The 19,689-nt window shown below is 44.6% G+C and overlaps 1 protein-coding gene across 2 annotated transcripts in view; it reads right to left on the bottom strand.

Annotated features, from left to right (window-relative positions):
* NPR3 (natriuretic peptide receptor 3) overlaps nt 1–18,413 on the bottom strand; it is a 102,693-nt gene extending 84,280 nt beyond the window's left edge. For both annotated transcript variants that reach the window (XM_070743487.1, XM_070743488.1), the window contains exon 1: nt 17,147–18,413. In XM_070743487.1, the coding sequence (XP_070599588.1) occupies nt 17,147–17,891 (745 nt within the window). In that variant the 5' untranslated portion in view covers nt 17,892–18,413. The remainder of the gene's footprint in view (nt 1–17,146) is intronic.
* Nucleotides 18,414–19,689: the final 1,276 nt, after the last annotated feature.

Here is a 19,689-nt window from a genome sequence, read left to right as displayed (position 1 = left end):
GAAATTGTTGCATTGGATGCTAAGAGGCTTCAAGGTCCACCTGAAAGTGATGGTTATTCCTCTGAGAGCCCTTTGATGTTCAGCCCCAGGATAAATTGTGCAATGGTTTGCTGAACCCAATTCTGTCCATCTGGCCCGGTCATTAAAAAACATCCTGGTTAACCAGATGATTTCTTAGTTTTCATGTTATGTTTTTGTTTTGTTGTGTACCCCATTCACTGTCCAATTTTGATTGGATCTGTACTGTAAAAGAAATATACAAAATAAGTAAAATTGACCTTTGCTTAACCTAACAGATCTGCTGTCAGCACTTGTATAACTTGATTTGACGTTGTTGTCATTAACGTTAAGTGCACATAAAATTGGGAACTTAAAAATTAAATTTAGAGAGAAAAATCAAATTGATATTAAGAAAAAATATTAATAATACAAAGCATCCCTATACCATTGAGAAAATGAAATAAAATGGATACACTAACAAGAAAACCAAAAGGTTGTATATATATATGTAATACAGTGATCCCTCGATTATCGCGAGGGTTCCGTTCCAAGACCCCTCGCGATAATCGATTTTTCGCGATGTAGGGTTGCGGAAGTAAAAACACCATCTGCGCATGCGCGCCCTTTTTTTTCATGGCCGCGCATGCGCAGATGGTGGAGTTTGCGTGGGCGGCAGGGAAGACCCAGGGAAGGTTCCTTCGGCCACCCAGCAGCTGATCTGCTCGGCAGCGCAGCGAGGAGCCGAATCGGGGTTTCCCCTTTGCGTGGGCGGCGGGGAAACCCCGATCTTCGTCTGCTCGCTGCTGCTGCGGCCGCCCAGCAGCTGATCTGCTCGGCAGCGCAGCAGCAGCGAGCAGACGAAGATCGGGGTTTCCCCGCCGCCCACGCAAAGGGGAAACCCCGATTCGGCTCCTCGCTGCGCTGCCGAGCAGATCAGCTGCTGGGCGGCCGAAGGAACCTTCCCTGGGTCTTCCTCGCTGATGCCCCCGCTCGCCCGCCCGCCCGCCGCCCGCCAGCAAGAGGGGGAGAGATAGAGAAAGAGAGAGAAGGAAAGAAAGAGATGAGAGAGGGAGGAAGAGAGTGTGAGAGAGGAAGAAGCAAGATAGAGAAAGAGAGAGAGAAAGAAAGATGAGAAAGGAAGGAAGAGGTACCCAGCTTTACATCTCCACCCCATGCCCAGTCAACGAAGCGGTGGAAGTGATGTGCCGGTGCCTGGAGGCTGTCGGGGCCTGGATGGGTGTCAACAGACTCAAACTCAACCCGGATAAGACGGAGTGGCTGTGGGTTCTGCCTCCCAAGGACAATCCCATCTGTCCGTCCATCACCCTGGGGGGGGGAATTATTGACCCCCTCAGAGAGGGTCCGCAACTTGGGCGTCCTCCTCGATCCACAGCTCACATTAGAAAACCATCTCTCAGCTGTGGCGAGGGGGGCGTTTGCCCAGGTTCGCCTGGTGCACCAGTTGCGGCCCTATCTGGACCGGGACTCATTGCTCACAGTCACTCATGCCCTCATCACCTCGAGGTTCGACTACTGTAATGCTCTCTACATGGGGCTACCTTTGAAAAGTGTTCGGAAACTTCAGATCGTGCAGAATGCAGCTGCGAGAGCAGTCATGGGCTTACCTAGGTACGCCCATGTTTCACCAACACTCCGCAGTCTGCATTGGCTGCCGATCAATTTCCGGTCACAATTCAAAGTGTTGGTTATGACCTTTAAAGCCCTTCATGGCATCGGACCAGAATATCTCCGAGACCGCCTCCTGCCGCACGAATCCCAGCGACCGATTAGGTCCCACAGAGTGGGCCTTCTCCGGGTCCCGTCAACCAAACAATGCCGGTTGGCGGGTCCCAGGGGAAGAGCCTTCTCTGTGGCGGCACCGGCTCTCTGGAACCAGCTCCCCCCAGAGATTAGAACTGCCCCTACTCTTCCTGCCTTCCGAAAACTCCTCAAAACCCACCTTTGTCGTCAGGCATGGGGAAACTAAACATCTCCCCTGGGCACGTCAATTTATGCATGGTATGCTTGTGTGTGTGTCTGTTATCATATGGGGTTTCTTTTCTTAAATCGTTAAATTTTAATTAATTGGATTGTTGTGACTGTTTTTACATGTTGTGAGCCGCCCCGAGTCTTCGGAGAGAGGCGGCATACAAGTCCAACAAATAAATAAATAAATAAATAAATAAATAAATAAGAGAGTGACGTCATCGGGTGGGAAAAATCGCGATATAGCGTTTCGCGAAGAACGATATCGCGAAAATCGAGGGATCACTGTATATATGTAATAACTTTTAAAAGGAAGATATTCCTTTTTGTATTATATATAAGCTGCAAACCAATCACACCACTTTTTAGGTGGTGAAGACACTAAGCTATGATACCAAATAGTCCATGTATAAAGCAAGATGCTTTATTCTTTTTTCTATTTGTATGTTGTGTATATATTGTCATTTTGTTGTCCTTTGTTATCTTTCTGTTTTAATGTATATATTTAATAAAGTCTTTAAAAAAAACAACAACGTTAAGTGCACATATTTTATTTTGCTGTATATGAAATGCCGAAAAATGCCGTTTTGTCCCCTCTCTGACATGGTTTGCACCATGTCACCACTCAGTTTCCGCAAAATACTTTTGTTATTTATTAATACTTTGTGGGATATTGCAGACTGACAGGAGGGGAAAACTCCCTATTCAGAAGTGCCAAAAGGAAGCATCCCTCACACCCTCTTTCTGAGCAACATCACTATAAAAGAATGAAAGGTTAAGCATCACATTTTTGTGCTGTCCCTCCAACATTTCCTTTTGGGTAAGCGCCTGGAGTTTTAACATTCCTTGAACCAAAGGCCTTAAAAAAGAAGGCCTAAGAAATGTGAAAGTAGATCAACCAAAGGAATGGTTTAGGTCAAGAAGAAGCTATCCTTAGTTTGAAAAACAACAGTAAAACAGTAAAACAGTAAAAACCCACCTTTGCCGTCAGGCATGGGGGAACTGAACATCTCCCCCTGGGCACGTTTAATTTATGCATGGTATGTCTGTGTGTGTATCTGTTAGCATATGGGGTTTTTAAATATTTAAATATTTTAAATTTGTCTGATTGCTTATGATTTGTTTTTACATGTTGTGAGCCGCCCCGAGTCTTCGGAGAGGGGCGGCATACAAATCTAAGTAATAAATAAATAAATAAAAAACTTACCCCAGGTTAGAAACATAGAAGACTGACGGCAGAAAAAGACCTTATGATCCATCTAGTCTGCCCTTATACTATTTTTTGTATTTTATCTTAGGATGGATCTATGTTTATCCCAGGCATGTTTAAATTCAGTTACTGTGGATTTACCAACCACGTCTGCTGGAAGTTTGTTCCAAGGATCTACTACTCTTTCAATAAAATAATATTTTCTCACGTTGCTTTTGATCTTTCCCCCAACTAACTTCAGATTGTGTCCCCTTGTTCTTGTGTTCACTTTCCTATTAAAAACACTTCCCTCCTGGACCTTATTTAACCCTTTAACATATTTAAATGTTTCGATTATGTCCCCCCTTTTCCTTCTGTCCTCCAGACTATACAGATTGAGTTCATTAAGTCTTTCCTGATACGTTTTATGCTTAAGACCTTCCACCATTCTTGTAGCCCGTCTTTGGACCTGTTCAATTTTGTCAATATTTTTTGTAGGTGAGGTCTCCAGAACTGAACACAGTATTCCAAATGTGGTCTCACCAGCGCTCTATATAAGGGGATCACAATCTCCCTCTTCCTGCTTGTTATACCTCTAGCTATGCAGCCAAGCATCCTACTTGCTTTCCCTACCGCCAGACCACACTTAATTAAGTGGAATAAGGTTATTCCACTTAATATAATAATGTCCTGGCATGGAACTGAAGATATGCAATAGAAATAGCATTTAGACTTACTGTACTCATAGTACTTTTACAGCCCTCTCTAAGTGATTTACAGAGTTAGTATATCGCCCCCAACATTTTACCCATCTTGGAAGGATGGAAGGCTGAGTCAACCTTGAGCCAGGTGAAATTTGAACTAGTGAACTACAGCCAGCAGTCAGCAGAATCAGCTTGCAGTGCTGCACTCTAACCAATGCGCCCCAAAGGCTTATAATCTATAATAATAACCAGTACCTTGAATTGCACCCAGAAATTCCCATCTCGAGGTAGCTGTCACAATGTACAATAAAGGTAGTCCTTGAATTACAACGGTTGGCTTAGAACCGTTGGAAGTTTGTTTGTTTGTTTGTTTGTTTGCTTGCTTGCTTGCTTACTTATTTATTTATTCATTCAATTTTTATGCTGCCCTTCTCCTTAGACTCAGGGCGGCTTACAACATGTTAGCAATAGCACTTTTTAACAGAGCCAGCCTATTGCCCCCACAATCCGGGTCCTCATTTTACCCACCTCCAAAGGATGGAAGGCTGAGTCAACCTTGAGCCGGTGATGAGATTTGAACCGCTGACCTTCAGATCTACAAGTCAGCTTCAGTGGCCTGCAGTACAGCACTCTACCTGCTGCGCCACCCCGGCTCATACAAGTTACAACGGCACTGAGAAAACTAACTTATTACCATTTTTCACTCTCATGCCTATTGTAGCATCCCCATGGTCACATGATTTACATTCAGATGCCTGACAACTGACTCATATTTACAACGGTTGCAGTGCCCTGTGATCAGGTGATCCCCTTTTGCAACCTTCTGACAACCTAAGTCAACAGGGAAGCTAGGCTCACTCAATTGCAGTGATTCACTTAACTCAAGAAAGTCTCAAGAGAAGTCATAAAAACGGGGCAAAATTCACTTTTAAAATTTGCTCACTTAACACCATAAATTTTGGGCTCAATTGTGGTCGTACGTTGAGAACTATCTATACGCTTCTAAGTTCAGGAGTGTTAGGAATGAGATGCCCTCAACACCAATCTTAATCTCTACTGTATTTGATTCAGATGATAAAAAGAACCTGGTATAAATTAACTGCTCTTATTAAAAATACCTGCTTTAATTGGCGGGCACTATATTATCTGTGTTTATCTTTAAGCTATTTACAAAGTGGTGAGCAAAATAATATTTAGCTAACTTAAGCTACTGTAATTTAAGTTTCTTGGGCCAGAAGAATTACACTGGTACCTCAACCTACGAATGCCTCTACTTACAAGCTTTTCTAGATAAGACCCGGGTGTTCAAGATTTTTTTGCCTCTTCTCAAGAACCATTTTCCACTTACAAAGTAGGAATCTCCTGGGAGGAAACAGGGCCGGAAAAGGCGGGGAGAAGCCTCCGTGGGGTCTCTTAGGAATCTCCTGGGAGGAAACAGGACCGGAAAAGGTGGGGAGAAGCCTCCGTGGGGCCTCTCCAGGAATTTCCTGAGAGGAAACAGGGCCTCCACCCTCCCTGTGGTTTCTCCAATCACACACATTATTTGCTTTTATATTGATTCCTATGGGAAAAATTGCTTCTTCTTACAAACTTCTATTTAGGAACCTGGTCATGGAATGAATTAAGTTCGTAAGTAGAGGCACCGGTGAACATATATGTCTTCTTCCTTTGTTCAATCTTCTGCATTTAACAGCTTTCATATTTCCTTGAAAGAGGGGACAATTTCCTTGTCCTCGGAGAGGGGCGGCATACAAATCTAATAAATTATTATTATTATTATTATTATTATTATTATTATTATTATTATCATCATCATCATCATCATCATCATCATCATTATCATCACCATCATCATCATCTCCTGGAGAAAACAGGGCCTCCACCCTCCCTGTGGTTTCCCCCAATTGCACACATTATTTGCTTTTACATTGATTCCTATAGGGAAAATTGCTTCTTCTTACAAACTTTTCTACTTAAGAACCTGGTCATGGAATGAATTAAGTTCGTAAGTAAAGGCACCACTATATATTCTTAGGGCAGTGTTCGTGAACTTTTTCAACATTGAGTGCTGAAATGGAGGCACATACATGCGTGTGCTGGAAAATGAAAGCGCAGGCACCGAGTGCACATGTGTGTGCCGGGAATATGATCTTCCGGTTTCCGGCACCCGCATGCGCACTGACTACCTGGTCCTCTGCCCTCTGGCACACATGTGTGCGTGAAGACCAGCTGGCTGGTGCCCATTGGAAATCGGAAGATGATCTTCCCAGCGCACATATGCACCTGCTCATCCAGTTTTTGGTGCTCCCGCGCACATGAAGACCAGCTGGCTGGCGCACTGGAAAACAGAAGAGCAATGGGTGGGGGCTCGTGTAATAATAAATAATAATAATTTATTAGATTTGTATGCCACCCCTCTCCAATATTATAGCAACACAAATCTAATATTAAAAAAGAAGCACATAAAACCCTATCATATTTAAAAACCAAACAACTCCCCCATGCCTGGCGGTATAGGTGGGTCTTGTGTAGTTTATGAAAGACAAGGACTGTGAGGGCAATTCTAATCTATCTGAGATGATTGCAAGACCGCTAATTGTAATCTCTGGCAACTTCTGGAGAACTGGTAAGTGCTCAGAAGACTATTGTCCCTGCCTGAGGAAAAGAGAAGGAGAAGGAATCAGGAAATTAGAGGCCTGTCAGTATGATGACTATAGTCCTCAAGCATAGGTCCCGGAGTTGGCCTTCTCTAGGTTCCGTCAGGCAGGCAGTGCCGCCTGGCGGGGTCTAGAAGAGCCTTCTGTGTGGCAGCCCCAGTCCTCTTGAATCAACTCCCCGCCCCGGAGATTCTTACTGCCCCCATCCTCCCAGTCTTTCTCAAGGCCTTCAAAATGCATTTTTGACAACAGGCCTGGGGTCACTGAGAATTTTTAAACACCTACCCCGGCCGATGAGTGAAGAATATTAGAATGAATGTGGATGCTTGTTTTTAAAATATGTAAAGGTTTTTAGAATATTATTTAAACTAGATTTCTCTGTGTGTTTTAGTAATGATATTTTAATATACTTTAATATTAGATTTCTCCGTTTTAATATTTGTTTATTGTGAGTCTCCCTGAGTCCCAGGAGAAGGGCAGCATAGAAATCTGATTAATAATAAATAAATATTTATGAGCACTTGGGTAGAATGGCTATTTATAAAACCAGCATGGGATTGTCACCAACAAGGCATTCCAGATTACCATTATCTCCTTTTTCGAACAAGTTACTATCTTAGGTTATGTTCTGAACATGGAGGATCTCAGCAAAACATTTGATAAAATGTTTGGAATATCCACCAGACACGTCACCGGAAGGCAAAACCCTCTACAAAACTGCATCTTGCTTATTTTGGCCATGTCATGAAGGAAAATTCACTGGAGTGAGCAATTATGCTTGGAAGAGCTAGTGGTAAAAGGAAAAGCCACCAAAGAACACAGTGGCTGGACACCATCAAAGCTGACACCAGCCAGAACATAAGGTAAAGGTAAAAGTTCCCCTCGCACATGCCTGCTAGTCGTTCCCAACTCTAGGGGGCGGTGCTCATCTCCATTTCAAAGCTGAAAAGCCAACACTGTCCAAAGATATCTCCATGGCCATGTAGATGGCACAACTAAATGTCAAAGACACATGGAACGCTGTTACTTTCCCACCAAGGTGGCCCCTATTTTTCTATTTGCATTTTTATGTGCTTTCGAACTGCTAGGTTGGCAAAAACTGGGACAAATAATGGGAAATCACTCCATTATGCGGCGCTAGGGATTCAAACCACTGAAATGCCGACCTTTCTGATCAACAAGCTCAGCGTCTTAGCCACTGAACCACCACGTCCTAAACCAGAGCGTAGAATAACTCAAAAAAAGTCCAAGATTGGAAGATGTGGAGAGACTTGGCCTATAGAATTACCAAGGGTTGGATGCAACTGAATGGATTGTGTCATCATCATCATTTTGTGAATATCCCCATTAATAAAATGGCAAAATATGGACTATATGATCCAACTATTAGATGGATTCCTATCTGACTGATCACACCAATGGAGTACTCTTTCAAACAGTCCACCCAGCACGTCAAGATCAGAGCAGCCCCAAGTAGAATGTCAAACTTTTCCAAGTGGTATAAAGTTGCAATCAATCTGGATAGAGGAATTGTGGGGATTTTCACCAGATTTGCAGATCACTTAGGAAGAATGGCTAATGATTTAAGAGGAGAAAAAGATTAAAAATAACGAGTAGATAGACTTGAACACAAGGTCAAAATGAACAGGTTAAAATTTAACAGGGAGAAATGCAAAGTTTTGCAACTAGGGAGAAAAAAAAATGAAACAGCCAAGTAGGATGGTTTAGCAATAATATGTGCGAAAGAGATCTGGGTGTTGGGTCCTGTACACCACAATTTGAACCATGTGCTGTAGTTGAACAGGCAAATGCCGTCTTAAAATGCAGGAGCATAGAATCAGAACATAGGAAGTACAGAAATTGTCTTACTCTCCCCTCTGCCTTGGTCAGTCCTTCTGGGCATTGCAGCTTTAAAAAGGATTCAATAAATTAAGTTCAGAGAGGAGCCATCAAGATAATGAAGAGACTGGAAATCAAATAGGACCAGATTATCTCCGAGACCGCCTTCTGCCGCACAAATCCCAGAGACCGGTGAGGTCCCACAGAGTTGACCTCCTTAGAGTCCCGTCGACCAATGTCGGCTGGCGGGACCTAGGGGAAGAGCCTTCTCTGTGGGAGCCCCGACCCTCTGGAATCAGCTCCCCCCAGAGGTTCGCACTGCCTCCACCCTCCTCGCCTTCCAAAAGAGCTTAAAAACTCATCTTTGCCACCAGGCTTGGGACTTTTAGATCTTCCCCCTGATCAATGAATGTTATGAGTGTTGAATGATTGGTTTTACAGGTTTTACTTTCTTTTAAATTGAATTTAATGGTTGTTTTGAATGTAGCATTAATTGAATTTATATTATTGTTCTGTTTTTGTATATGCTGTGAGCCGCCCCGAGTCCTCGGAGAGGGGCGGCATACAAATCCAATTAAATAAACAAACAAACAAACAAACAAATCTTATAAGCCAGCAGTCTCCCAGTCTTCTTGCTCAGTAGACCAAGCAGAGGTGGCAGGGCAGGGGGGGGGGGGGGGCGATAGTTTTGTGCATGTTGCTTTTACAAATGCAGCTTTATGCATGAGTGTGCTTACCCACCACTTCCATGTCACAGTTCTGAATGGGCTGCAAGCCCATTGGGCCAGGGATTGGGGACCCCTGCTATAAGGAACAATGGAAGGTATTATATTATTGTGTCTAAGCAAATAGAGAACTCAACTTTGACTATACTGTTCTATGTCAGGGGTGTCAAACTTATGTCGTCACAGCATCATCACATGACATATCGTGACTCCCCCCCCCCATTGCTAAACTGGGCATGCACTTGGCCAGCATGTGACGAATTGGCCCATAGGCTGGAAGTTTGACACCTCTGTTCTATGTCATTCTTGGGATGAGCCTGACAACATCAGAACTTCTAGCCCTTTTTATTAATAGGTTCATCTGTCATAAATGGTAGGGTCGCCTGCTTGGGCGAGGGTTGGATTAGATGACCTACAAGGTCCCCTCCAACTCTAGTAATCTAATCTAATCTATGTTTAACCTGCAGAAGAGTCGACCGAGGCAGAACAGTATTCATATATCTTAATACAAGTGTCATGCAAGCCATGCAAATCCAACGAGTTGAGATCCAACGAGTTGAGATTCCTGCCATACAGCAGGAATCATCAGGGGGAATTTTCTTGTGGCAAGAATTGGTTGCCTCATAAGCAGTTGTGTTCCTGTTCCTTGGAGGTGTAAAAAGAGGCCGGCTAATCAAAATCCTTTAGCAGAACTGGCCCCCAGACAAAGATTATTATGCTTGAGATCAGTTTTAATTTTATGATTCTATGATAAATTCACATATCATTTGAAAACCTTGATCTTCCTCTAGTGATGACGAAACCTTTCAGCCTCAAGGGACTGGAGACTACAGTGGTACCTCTACTTAAGAACTTAATTTATTCCGTGACCAGGTTCTTAAGTAGAAACGTTCTTAAGTAGAAGCAATTTTTCCTATAGGAATCCATGTAAAAGCAAATAATGCGTGCAAACCCATTAGGAAAGAAATAAAAGCTTGGAATTTGGGTGGGAGGAAGAGGAGGAAGAAGAAAAGGAGGAGGACAGTCGCTGCTGAAGGAAGAAGGTGAAGTAAGGGGAATAAAAAAAAATCCAAAACTTTAAGGCTTAAAAAAAAAAAGAGGACTCTGATGCAGCAAGGAGCATGCACCTCCCATACACCCGGCCCGAGGCTGCTTCCCATACATTGCGCCAAAGAGAGAAACCCAGGGGGAATGGCAGGAAACTGGCCGGGCCTTAATGCCGCTCTCAAATTTTCTGGGAAATTTTTCCGGGCTTGTGTTCTTAAGGCAAAAAAATCTTGAACACCTGGTTCCTATCTAGAAAAGTTCTTAGGTAGAGGCGCTCTTAGGTAGAGGTACCAGTGTATAACATACGAAAAGCGGTTGCAAGAATTGGACATGGACAGTCTAGCAAAGAGAAGGACCAGGGGAGACATGATAGCAGTGTTCCAATACTTGTGGGGCTGCCATACACAGGAGGGGGGGGGGGGGTCAGTGTTTTCCAAGGCACCAGAAGGCCAGATAAGGAACAATGGATGGAAATTGAACAAGGAGAGATTCAACCTGGAAATAAGGAGGAACTTTCTGACAGTGAGAGAGATCAACCAGAGGAACAGTTTGCCTGGTTGTGAGAGCTCCAGCACTTGAGACCTTCAAGAGGAAATTGGACTGCCATTTGTCTGAAATGGTGTAAGGACCCCTGCTTGAGTGCGGGGGTTGGACTAGACGACCTACAATAGCAATAGCATTTAGACTTATATACTGCTTCAAAGTGCTTCACAGCCTCTCTAAGCCAGTGATTTTCAACCTTTTTTGAGCCGTGACACATTTTTTACATTTACGAAACCCTGGGGCACTTTGAGCCGTGGGTGGGTGGGGGGCTAAAAAAAGTTTGGACAAAAAAATTATCTCTCTCTCTTCCTCCCCTTCGCTCTATTTCTTTCTCCCTCTTTCTCTCCCTTCCTTCCTCTTTCTTTCTCTCTCTCTCCATCCCTCTTTCTTTCTCTTCCTTTCTTCCTCTCTTTTTTGCTCTCTTTCTCTCTCCCTCCCTACGTCCCTCTATGTCTTTCTCTCTCTCTCTTGCTTTCTTTCTCTCTTTCTCTCTCTCTTTCTCTCCCTCTTTCTTTCTCTTGTTCTCTTTCTCTCTCTTGCTTTTTTTCTCTCTTGTTCTCTTTCTTTCTTGCTTTCTCTCTCTCTTGCTTTCTTTCTCTCTTTCTTTCTCTCTCTCTTGCTTTCTTTCTCTCTGAGCTTCGTGGCACACCTGACCATGTCTCGCGGCACACTGGTTGAAAAACACTGCTCTAAGCGCTTTACAGAGAGTAAAGCATATTGCCCCCAAAAAAAGCAGAGGTGGCGCAGCAGGTAGAGAGCTGTACTACAGGCCACAGAAACTGACTGTAGGTCTGTAGGTCAGCAGTTCCAATCTCATCGCCGGCTCAAGGTTGATTCAGCCTTCCATCCTTCCGAGGTGGGTAAAATGAGGACCCGGATTGTGGGGGCAATATGCTGGCTCTGTTAAAAAGTGCACACATGCCATAGGTTTGCCATCATGGCTCTGGACCAGTGTTTCCCAACCTTGGCAACTTGAAGATATTTGGACTTCAACTCTGGCTGGGGAATTCTGGCAGTTGAAGTCCAGATATCTTCAAGTTGCCAAGGTTGAAAAACACTGCTCTAGACAAACCACACAGTGGCAAATATTGCTTCTGCCAAGATCTGTCATATTTGCAAAAGTTTAGAAATGTGTCCAATTATTTCATAGTCTGAGCTTCAAGCTTCGAGTCTGCGAAGAGGGGCGGCATACAAATCCAATAAATAATAATAATAATAATAATAATAATAATAATAATAATAATAATAATAATAGAAAACTTTCATCCAGACAGTTAAGCATGAATGGTCAAAGCTTTTCTTGGCCCATTTTGTCTGTCTTTTTCAATTGTAACCAATTGCTAAACAATTGGTTGTGAATTGAGGCCTACCTGCAATTTAAATCCATTCCAGATACTTATAAAACCTTTTGTAGATTTTAATGGATGTGGATACAACTTTAAACTAGTTGTGGGAAGAAATGGCTGGCTTACTCAAGGGATATAGTGAGCATAAGATATGTGTCAGATACTACTGCATCTTTCTTATAGTCTGATGTTTGGGAGACTCCTTTTAAAGATATGGGCTCTATGGGCAGCTATGAATTCAACCCTTGTGACTTGATCCACATTTCATAAATAAAAGGACTCCCGGGGAGCTTAAAGAATAACATATTTATTACAGCACAAGCTTTTGTGAACTACAGTCCACTTCCTTAGTTGTTTACACTTCAATAAATGTCTGAGTATTTAGATGAACCAAGATTGCTCCTTGTTCTCAGCTGCAACAAAATAATAGGGCTGTTCTGGAAAGAGTTATTATTTCAGGCAATCGGTTGACAAGCCCATGCGACGAACTATCCAGCAGAATCTGCCATTTATTGTAAAACTGACTTCCTCGCTTATTTCGCCTGCTGAACTAAAGGAGCCCAAAAGTCATCCATGTCTGACTTACCGGAGAACAACTTCCTATTTTGAATAAAAACAGGAAAAACGGAGGCAGGGGGAGGAAAACAAAGACTGATAGAAATACTTGAAGCAAAGGCAAATAATAATATGGTTTTCAGAAGGTACTCTTTGCATCATCTTGATCAGTGAAGGGCTATCAAAATTTTTACTACCACACTGTGGGTTTGGCTTATGCAGGACACCCTCAGCGGTGGGCTACAAGCCGAGACGCTAAATTGCGTTCGCCGTGGCGGCTCATAAGTTCTTGCGGGGCCAGCGCGATTTTGCTGCTGACCTTCGGAGGCAGCAAAATCACGCATGGAGCCACAGGTGTGCTCATGTTTCGGCATGCGCAGAAGCAAAAAAACCTCGCCGAAACACCTGCACGATTTTGCTGCCTCCACTGGTGTAGCAGCAAAATTGCGCTGGCTCTGCAAGAACTTACGAACCACGGCGGCGAGTGTAATTTAGCATTCTGGCTCGTAGCCCACCGCTGGACGCCCTGTATTTTCTTTCAACATCTTTCGGTGCAAATTGGGTGCTCTGGGGTAGAGCTCCATTTTTGCTACCCCCCTGCATTACCCCCCTCTGTCCAGGCAGTAGCCCACCCTTGGTCTTGATCCAGGTATCACAGCCCTGCTACAGTTGGGATGTCATCCATCGCATCTGAATGGCAGGAGATTGGGCAAGACATCCAGGCAGGTAAATAACATGACAATGAGCTAAGCTTTGGGGGAACTCAGCCTGTTGTATCTGCCAGATGCCAAGGGCAAGCACAGGAAGAAACGGAGGGAAATCCTGCTCACTTCTTCATTGACAAATATAAACAGTAAATGGAAATAGGAGAAGACAGCAAAGGGAGGAACAGGAATTCTGAGGTGGTAACACAGGAAGGAAAGGAATGTAACTTTGAAGTTAACTCCGTCTTATCTGATCATCCGGAACATTTTTTTTTAAAAAAAAAAATAGGATTCTCTTTGTGATTTCTTCTTGATGAGATAGACTGCTTTACTATCTTGTTGTCTCATAAGAGCCAGTTTCTTCTCCAGGAAATTGCTATTGTAGCTACCACTTGTGTTATAAAGCAGGGAGCAAGAGAGCTTACTGATCATAATCCAAGTGTACTTCTTGTAAATGTGCAAACATTTCTGGTTTTCCACTTGTGTAACAAAGCAATAAAAGGGGGGTGGGGGAGGAACTATGCACTTCAAAGCAAGCTTCCCAAAAGAAAAAAAAATGGAAAGAAAGGCAGAAGCGGATTTTTATCTGAAATTATGGGATTTTGTTTGAGTTTAGAGACAGTGAGAGGCTTATCCCGTGTCGATTATAGGTGGAAATTCATAGCAATTGTTTATGTTTAACCACTTGTTTCATACAATCTAAATGCTATTAAATAGAACTGTAAACAAGCATGGATAAAAATAACAATGATACAAATGAACAGAATCCATTATGAAATGAGAAATATACAAGTTTTCTTAAAATTATTCATAATAAAAATTCAGTCAAATGAATGGCGAATACATTCAGAGTGGAACTCCATAAATAAGAATTCTCAATTTTCCATTTGAACATTCCTAATATGTAATGGAACTCAAAGTAGTCATGGAGAAGCACCTCTCATAAGTAATAGCTTAACATAAGCCTAACATAAACCCCAGAGCATTTTTCCAAATGATCAGCTCCAAATATTTCCCATTCTATTATTTCCCAAGATACAGAAGCATAATGCACTATAAAAGGGAAAAGTACATGAAGGAGTTAACACACACATCTGCACAATATAGTCACTTACATATGCATATTATCTTACTGCAATCCCTTACAATACCTCAAAAGTACTTTCTCCCTCCTCCTTACAAAGACAGAATTAAACTTGGCTTCTTAAGAATTGGCTTTTTGAAACAATTTACTGAATTCTCCATTGATTGGTGTTTTTGACTTTCTTCATTTGTAGTTCGAATTGTACCAACTCTATAAATGCAGGCACATTATGAAAAGTATAAACCAGAATTCCAACTTGGTATGGCTCAGAATCATATGATTGGAGCAGCATACAAGAACAGTGATTTTTTTAAAAAAATAACTGGATAAAAATTATAATCTATCTGCACCCTTAATTTCAAGCATTTGAATGAATAGTCAATCTTATTGGAGATCACTTTTCATTGTAAACAAAAAAGGCATATAACAAAAAAACCTTCTGTTTTATGACTCTGTGTAGTCCCTTAATTGGAGGTAGAGTTTGGGCAACTTGATGGAGCTACGGGCATATGGCAACATTGCATGAAAATCAGCATACCTTTGTTTTTTATATTTTCTCATAAGTCATGTTGAGAATTTGATAAAAGATCACCACCTATCTCTGGCGTGAACAAATTAAATGGAGGAGATAAGTAAAACAAAAATGTACTGGATAGGGATTTTGGAAATTATATACAAGGTAATTTAAGGCAAATTATACAACAGTTATTGAAGACATTTTTTCATGTTCTTTATTTACTCTAATAGAATACATCGAATCAAATGTAAATAAAATATAAATATGTAAATCAAATGCTAATATCAAGTACAAATTTTGACATGCTGACAGTCTCTAGCCTTTTTTGAATAACTATTCTGCTTGCTAACAATTGCAAAGTTACTATGGTGTACAAGTCACATCTTTATCTTAAGCAAAGCACTAGCCACTGAATTCACATTCACTGAATCACATCAGTGATGCTACATGCACAATCCAATAGGAATAGTTAATGGGTTATGTGATACACAAGACTTGATGTCATAGGACATATCTACTTCAGCCTGTCATTCTACGTGGCATCATAGAATATCAAGCCATCAAGAACCCCTATTGGGTCATGCAAGTCACAGCATTAATGTGAATTCAGTGAATGATAATTCAATGCAAAGTGCCTTGTTTGGGAGAAAGATGCAACTGGTGATGCTATACTCCTACTCTCGTAATACCCATGTTGCTACAGTATAAATTTGAGTTCCTGTTTTGCACCAATGCTCCTACTGAGTGCATGTTTCCTCCTTGGTTAGGCACCTATCAAGACACCTTTATACGAAATGTGAAAAAAGAAGCAACCTGTTATTGTCATAAATTCCATTTTCCTTCTTTTTGAAATAAAACCTTGCTAATTAATACCCCCTATTGTGTTTAAATCTGATAAGGAAACCTTTTTTTCACACTTAGCATCCCTAGAGAGTAACAGATGAAGGATAAAGGAGAATCCCATGAATTCTCAGGTGTATTTGAATGAGATCTTTGAGTCTGGTTCAAGGTGCATCTCTGTTCATATTTCAGCTTTCTGTAAATCATAAATCTTTCCTTCCTTCCTTCCCACCTACCTACCTGGAGGCTGGAGCCCGAGTTACCCCAACAGAGAATTTGTCAGAAGCCCAGAAGCTGCCATGGCTACGGGTCCTCTTACCTGGGAATAAGTCTGACCTACTGAACTCGGTCCGAGTGCCTTCTGAGTAAATATTTGCAAGCAGCTCTGCAAACACGGCTAGAGGTGGCACCCTCCCAAGGATGAATATAGCACCACGCTTAAAATGGAGAGGAACCGCAGGTCAAGCCGATGCTTCTCCAGACTTTTTGGACTACAACTCCGAAAACCCTTTGGCGTATCGGAACGGTTCTGGTCTTCAAATCCATCGAGAGGGATGCAGGTTCCCGAGCTCGTTCGGGCTCACCGTGCGCACGATCCTCGATTCAAGTTCCCATCCACACGCTCCCCCACCTACGTATCCGGCGCGGGAGCGGTGGCCTCTCCAATTCAGCAGTGGACTCCTACCGGTAAGGCTAATTGCGCGCAGCTCCGCGGCTCTGGCGTGCGAGTGCGGGATCGGGTGCAAATTTGCTTCCCGCACCTGTGCAAGTAGCAAAACCTCGCAGGGCGGGGAAGCAAAAAATAAAAAATAAAAACCCCTCTTCAAACGCGCGCACACCTGCGTCCCCGTGCGAGATTTTTCAGCAAAATTGCCGACGATCCCACACTTGCGGGCCAGAGCTGCGCGCAATTAGCCATACCGGTAGGAAACATAGAAGATTGACGGCAGAAAAAAACCTCATGGTCCATCTAAGTCTGCCTTTATACTATTTCCTGTATTTTATCTTAGGATGGATGTTTATCCCAGGCATGTTTAAATTCAGTTACTGTGGATTTACCAACCACGTCTGCTGGAAGTTTATTTATTCAATTTCAATTTATTCAATAAGTTTGTTCCAAGCATCTACGACTCTTTCAGTAAAATAATATTTGCTTCTGATCTTTCCCCCAACTAACCTCAGATCGTGCCACCTTGTTCTTGTGCTCACTTTCCTATTAAAAACACTTCCCTCCTGGACCTTATTTAACCCTTTCACATATTTCAATATTTCGATCATGCTCGCGATTTGCGCGCCGTTTCCACCGGACGCTCCGTTGTTTTGGGGGTTTGTTTGCAGCCCGCTAGGAAAAGTTTACCCGGCGCGTAAAAACTCCGCGAGCGATCCTCCCCCACCCGCGCCGATCCTCACCTCTCTCGCCGCCCGCGTGGATGGAGCGCACCACGTCGTCGGCGTACTTGCCGCTCTCCTCGAAGGCGTAGTCGTCGAGGTGCAAGGCGGCCTCCCGGAAGACCAGGTGGACCCCCTCGGCGGCGAAGAAGCAGCCGCGCTGCTCCTTGTCGTCGTGGTAAACCAGGAGGACGCGGCTCCACTTGTGGTGGCGGAAGAGCGCCAGGAACATCTCGCCCAGCTTGGCGTAGCCCGGCGACACCCGGGTCAGGTGCGAGTACTCGCCCGTCTTGGGGCTGAAGCCCGCCGCCAGCGCGCCGGCCGTGATCATGGGCAGGTTCCAATGGGAAGCCAGCCGGGCGACGGGCGCGGCGGCGTAGTCGCACACGGGCCCCAGCAGCAGGTCGAGCCACTGCCGCTTCAAGGCGATGAGGTCCACCAGGCTGAAGAGCGCCCGGTTGCCGCAGTCCGAGTCGCTGTAGAAAAGGCGGAACTTGTAGCCCGCCGGCAGGAGCGAGGCGTTGGCCTCCAAGCTCCGCACCGCGTACTCGACGGCCGGCTTGACCCGCGTCAGCGAGAACAGGTACGCGTCGTCCTTGGGCAGCAGCACCAGCACCCGCAGCGTCGTCTGGTCCTCTTCCTCGGCCGCCGCCGCCGCCACCATCTGTTTCTCCGCGCCCGGAGCGCCGCTGCCGGGGGCGGCCAAGAGCAGCCAAGCCGTCAGGCTGCAGAAGCAGCAGCTGAGGAAAAGAAGGGACGAAGACATGGCGCGCGGGGGAGGGGGGGCAAAGACAGAGCGGGCGCGTGAAATGTTATAGTCTCCTCTTTTTAAAATTTTTTATTCAGATAAAGAGACGCCTGAGGTGAGCGACCGCTAAGGAAAGAGCGAGCGAGCGCGGCGGGAAAGTTTTGGGAGGGCTCCGCTCGGAAGGGGCGCTCTGCGTCTCCCCTCTTCGAGGCTAGTCAGGAACAGAAGGTGAATTGGCTTCGCGCCTTTTTGAAGGGACAGTTGGTCGCCCCGCTATGATTTTCCTGCGCTCCGTCCTCCATGGAACCGTCGGAGTGGGAGAGCCGACGGAGGCGCCGGCATCCTCATCCTCTTCTTCGCCCTCCTTCTTCTTCGCCCTCCTCCTCTTCCTCGTCGTCCCCGCCCGCCTCCCCAGTCTCGCTGCTTCCCGAGTGAGCTGGCTCCACCGTCCTCGCCGCTCCGGGCCTCATAGCCTCTGTTTAAATACTGCGGCGGCAGCCCGCGCGCCCGGTCGCCACACACGCGGCGCGGCGAGGCCGGGTTTGCGCTTGGTGGGGGGCGGGGGGGTGAGGAGGAGCCATTCCCAAACGTTCCTTGCTTCGGCTGGCCACGCCCCCTCGCCTTCTTTGGCTCCTCCCCGCCCCGCTTCACACGCTGCCTTTTGCCCTCTGGTTGTTGTTTTTCCCGGCCGCTTTTGTTCTGTCTGGCTACAGAGGTAGGCAATGACCTGTGGACTTCAACTTCCAGAATTCTTGAGCTAGCATGATTGGCTCAGGAATTCTGGGAGTTGAAGTCCACAAGTCATAGAAGAGCCAACTTTGTCTACCCCTGGCAGACTGGAAGGGAGATGGGGCGAATCCAAGCACCTGATCTGCGATGGACAGGAATTGTGCGCCCCTGTTTTGGTGGGATGGGGTGGGGGTGAGGTGGGGGGAATCCAAATCCAGACTGCGATCCTGCTTGAGCAGAGGGCTGGAATAGAAGACCTCGAAGGTACCTTCCAGATCTGTACTGTTCCAAATCCTCAACATCATCCTCAATGTCTTACCTGTCAACGACTACTTCAGCTTCAACCACAACAACACACGAGCACACAACAGATACAAACTCAAAGTAAACCTGGCTTTGTGGAGTGCTTGCTTCTCTTCTGCTATGGCTGTTCTTCTGTCCTCAGATGTCTGGCAGCCTTGGAGGATCAGCATGGGCCATGTTGATCGATTTTGCGCCAGGGTTTCCCAGGAAGGGGTGTTGATATTTTATTTATTTTATTTATTTATTTAGTCCAATACATAATACACATTGAAGAGAATAGATATGTAGTAATATAACTAAAGAAATGAATAGAATAAAAGATATAGGTGAACAAATTTGAAAGGAAGAAAAGATAAATGAGATAAGGAGAGACAATTGGACAGGGGACAGAAGGCACACTGGTGCACTTATGCATGCCCCTTAAATATCCAGGGACTTGAAGGAACTTTCAACATGTCTTTGTATCGCTTCCTTTGTCCCATGTGTAATCGCTTTCCTTGAGACAGCCATAGGTTCACCATCGCGGCTGTAGCAGGAAACAGTCTTTATTTTAAATGACAATATCTTAGAACAGTGTTTCCCAACCTAGGCAACTTGCAGATATCTGGACTTCAATGTTGGTTGGCGGGGCCCAGGGGAAGAGCCTTCTCTGTGGCGGCCCCGACCCTCTGGAACCAACTCCCCCCAGAGATTAGAATATCCCCCACCCTCCTTGCCTTTCGTACGCTCCTCAAAACCCACCTCTGCCGTCAGGCATGGGGGAATTAAGATAATCTTTCCCCCT

Source organism: Erythrolamprus reginae, chromosome 2 (assembly GCF_031021105.1).
Source record: "Erythrolamprus reginae isolate rEryReg1 chromosome 2, rEryReg1.hap1, whole genome shotgun sequence".
Taxonomy (NCBI): domain Eukaryota; kingdom Metazoa; phylum Chordata; class Lepidosauria; order Squamata; family Dipsadidae; genus Erythrolamprus; species Erythrolamprus reginae.
This window is presented reverse-complemented; position numbering and strand designations above follow the sequence as displayed.